We start from the raw sequence: 3,716 nt of genomic DNA, 5'->3' as shown, positions 1-3,716 counted from the left end.
GGGGGGGGGGGCAGCGTCAACACAGTGTCTCGGCTTTGGCGACGGAGACGCGACCGACGCCCGGCTGGACGCCGGCTGAGAGCGCTTGCTGGGTAGGCAACACGAGCCCACGCGTGTCGGGCGCTTGGACGCCCTGGAGCGCCCGGGCGGTAGGCAACGCGCGCGCGCGCGCGTCACTGCTCTGCCTACCCGCCAGGCGCTCCGAGAAACCTCCTGCACGACGGTTCCAGTTACTCCAAATACGCAATCTAATTTGACGGCGATAACAACACCATTTATAAACTGGAACTGACTCCTCCTTTGACACGTGCCCGCAGGTGGAGATCCGCGACGTGTTCGACACCGCCGACGAGCTGACCCTGGTCATGGAGTGGGTCTCCGGCGGCGAGCTGCTGGAGCGCATCGCGGAGCGCGGCTTCTACTCGGAGCAGACGGCGGCCAAGGCGGTGCGGCAGGTCCTGGGCGCGCTGCAGGTGAGCGGAGCGTAGCGGAGCGTAGCGGAGCCCGTCCCACCGGAGGACTTCGAAGGGGGGTCCAAATATGATTGGGTCCCGAAAGGATCAGGCAGGACGGTCGTTTAAGAAGTCATGACTTTTACATGCCGGGGTGTGGGGGCTGCTCCTACGAACGCCGATGACCGCCCTGATCCTTTTGCGACCCTATGATATTTGAACCGCACTCCCCCCCTGAAAGTCCATGTGGGCTGTGAACACCCCGTGACCTCCAAAGGTGACGGGGCACCACCAACCGACCCCCGGGGACCCTCCCATCGGGTCCCACACCAGCACTCACGGCGCACGACACGAAGTTTACCGCGGCGGGCAGAGGCGAGTCGTCCTCCTCGGGGCGCCCTCCTGGGCCCTCTCCACCTCGCACACGCACACTACAGTGCTCCACATGACGTACCGACCCCCCGACCCCCTCCTTCACACGAGTTTGTCACACACGCTGATCAAAGCCCCCGTGGACGGCCGGGTGGTGGTGGGAATGCCCCAGGTGCTCCCGGTGTGCCAGAGTCTGATGCGTGCAGCCCGGCCTGGGCCGCCTCTGGAGGGACGCGGGCTTATACGGCGGGGAAAAGGCGGGAAAAGGGCACGGGTCGGGAGGGATTTAAAATAAATACATGAAAACAGTGCCGCACTTTTGAGGAGAATAAAATAGAAACAAACCCAGAGCGCGAGTTCCACGCACTGGCGGTGATGACATTAATTTGCTTGACCGCTATAGAACGAACTGCTGGTAAAGTATCTCTTATTTTTTATTTTTTTAAAAAGAAGGAAAAAAAAATAGTGCACACGCAACACAACTACATGAAATCAAATAGGTACAGCGTGTGTGTTGGAATTGGAGCTTCAGGACACCCCTAACCCCCAGTGCGCGGGACCGAAGCATCTGCACGGTCTGCACCCCCCCCTCTCTCTTTCCAGTTCACAGAGCAACGTCAAATTCTTCTCACTTTCAATCTGTCTTCTTCCTTTTGTTATCTTTATAAAGTGTACACAATCGCGCGCTGATAGTGGCACACGTTCGTATAGTTCCGTCCCGTCGGTGCTAATGAGCGGCTTAAGTATTTCACGAGGGCGGGCGCCTGGTGCACTCTCTCTCTATCCCCCCCCCCTTACCACCCGACAACTTTAGGGGGAAGAACTGTTTGCTCCGGTTTTGGGTCCGGGCCTCAAAGGCCGGCCTCGCCCTCCCCGCACAAAGGGACCCGGGCCCTGCCCTGCCCTCCTCCAAGATGTCTCTGTCGCCCCAGCGCCCCCCGCAGGCCCTTGTGTTTGTCAGAGTATCACGGCCCGGCCCCCCTCCTTCCACAACACCGAGTCGGTCCCCTTGGGCGGTATATTGGATTATTTGCTCAATAAACCGAGATATTTGGCCAGTGAAGGCGGTCTTGGAGAGAGCACCCGTTGGTAAATATCTGTCGCCGCACGATTCGATTTTTTGAGCGCGAGTTTTTGATTGTTTTTTGTATATTTTTGTTGTTGTTGTTGCAGTGTTTGCATTCCCGCGGCCACGCGCACCGCGCGCTGCGGCCCGAGAAGCTCGTGTTCGCGTCCGAGGCCGAGGACTCCGCCATCAAGCTACTGACGGCCGGGCTGGGCGTCAACAACCTGCTGCCCACGGCGCCGCCCTACTGTGGTAACCGCACGAGCACACTCGACGAGAGAATGCTCAATTTCCGTTCTCAATGCGTGCTCGAGGGACAAAAAAGCAGCGCGCATTCATTTATTATTTCCCTTGCTCCCGCGAGTTTCCAATTCCATTTCGCTGATTGTGTGTGTGTGGGGTGTGTTCTGTTCCAGCCCCGGAGACGAACAAGGGCGCGGGCGCCGGCCCCGCCTCCGACATGTGGAGCCTGGGGGTGATCGCCTACATCCTGTGAGTGCCGGACGGCCATGTGGGCGCGGCGGCGGCTGTACCCCGCGCGAGCCGCGAGCCGACTGGGCGCGTGGGGTATAGCCGGCCGTCGCCGTGACGCGTTGCCCCTGTCGCTTTTTTGCAGGCTGTGCGGCTTCGAGCCGTTCGCCGGGGAGAACGGGTCCGCATCCGAGCCCCTGCACCAGCACGCCCTGCACTTCCCCGCGCCGTGGTGGGACGAGGTTTCGGACAGCGCCAGGGATCTCGTCACGCAGGTACCTGTCACGGGACCTCACTACCTGTCTCCATATTGGTCACTAAATGTCACTATTTTTGTCACTAAATATCACAATTTTTTGTCACCAAATGTCATTATTTTTGTCACTACCTGTCTCTATATTTGTCACTGTCTTCCACTACCTTTCATTTAACCCACCGCACTTCCTTTCACTGGACCCTCTACTACCCTATCACTACCAGTCACCACCAGTTGCTACCAGTAATTACCCGCCACTACCTGTTGGTACCAGTCACTACCGCACAACGTTCTCTGACGGCCCCCTTCTCCCGTTTCAGCTGCTGCAGACGGACCCCGCGGCCCGCCCGACTGCTGAGGAGGCGCTGCAGCACCCCTGGGTGCGCGGCGACACCCCTCGCACCCAGCACATGGACGCCACGGTGCGCTCCCTGCGGGAGTTCAACGCGCGCAGGAAGTTCCGGGTGAGTCACTGAAAACGATCACTATCCTAGTAACTTTATCGTTGTCATGCCGATCTTAAATTTCCAATATAATCATGAGAACTATTGTAACATTCACAATCCCAAACAACAATAATTAAACCAATTGTTTTGTAAATATTGCAGGCTGCGACGCAGGCCGTGGTGGCGACGCAACGCCTCGTGTCCCCCGAGAAGAGGCTGTCCCGGGTGCTGGGCCATGTCAGCCCCCAGGAGGAGACACCCCCGCGCGCGAGCGATGAGCGGCCGGGGAGGTGTTAGCCGAGCGAGTGCCAACCAGACTGTGATGTGATTTCGACGATTAGGGTGCGGCGAGAGTGAGTGTGTGTGTGTGCTGATCGGGCGCGAGAGAAAGAAAAGGAGTGTTTTTGTCTTCTCATATGTGTTTGATTCGAAAAAAACCTAACTTTTGTCTTGATACGTGTTTTCTTATTTAAAGCTTCAGCTATTGTATCTCAAATACATCCTTTCTGTAGTGTAAGCTTATTTTTAATTCGTGATGAGCTGTGCTAGTCGTTGAAGTCTTAATAATTACTATTCATTTAATATTTTTGACATCGTTCTTTGTAAATATTCTAATTGTTGTATAATTTGTTCAGTGTTTTTCAGAATTATAT

The 3,716-nt window shown here is 56.6% G+C and overlaps 1 protein-coding gene across 1 annotated transcript in view; it reads left to right on the top strand.

Moving 5' to 3' along the window:
• The window catches only part of LOC113208521 (calcium/calmodulin-dependent protein kinase type IV), an 11,001-nt gene extending 7,291 nt beyond the window's left edge, over nt 1–3,710 (top strand). The window contains exons 2-7 of the mRNA XM_052271381.1: nt 318–473; nt 1,998–2,142; nt 2,307–2,382; nt 2,507–2,636; nt 2,938–3,081; nt 3,226–3,710. Of these exons, the coding sequence (XP_052127341.1) occupies nt 366–473; nt 1,998–2,142; nt 2,307–2,382; nt 2,507–2,636; nt 2,938–3,081; nt 3,226–3,360 (738 nt within the window). The 5' untranslated portion in view covers nt 318–365 and the 3' untranslated portion in view covers nt 3,361–3,710. The remainder of the gene's footprint in view (nt 1–317; nt 474–1,997; nt 2,143–2,306; nt 2,383–2,506; nt 2,637–2,937; nt 3,082–3,225) is intronic.
• The last annotated feature ends 6 nt before the right edge of the window (nt 3,711–3,716 follow it).

Source organism: Frankliniella occidentalis, unplaced genomic scaffold (genome assembly GCF_000697945.3).
Source record: "Frankliniella occidentalis isolate FOCC.00 unplaced genomic scaffold, Focc_3.1 Scaffold160, whole genome shotgun sequence".
Classification (NCBI taxonomy): domain Eukaryota; kingdom Metazoa; phylum Arthropoda; class Insecta; order Thysanoptera; family Thripidae; genus Frankliniella; species Frankliniella occidentalis.
This window is presented reverse-complemented; position numbering and strand designations above follow the sequence as displayed.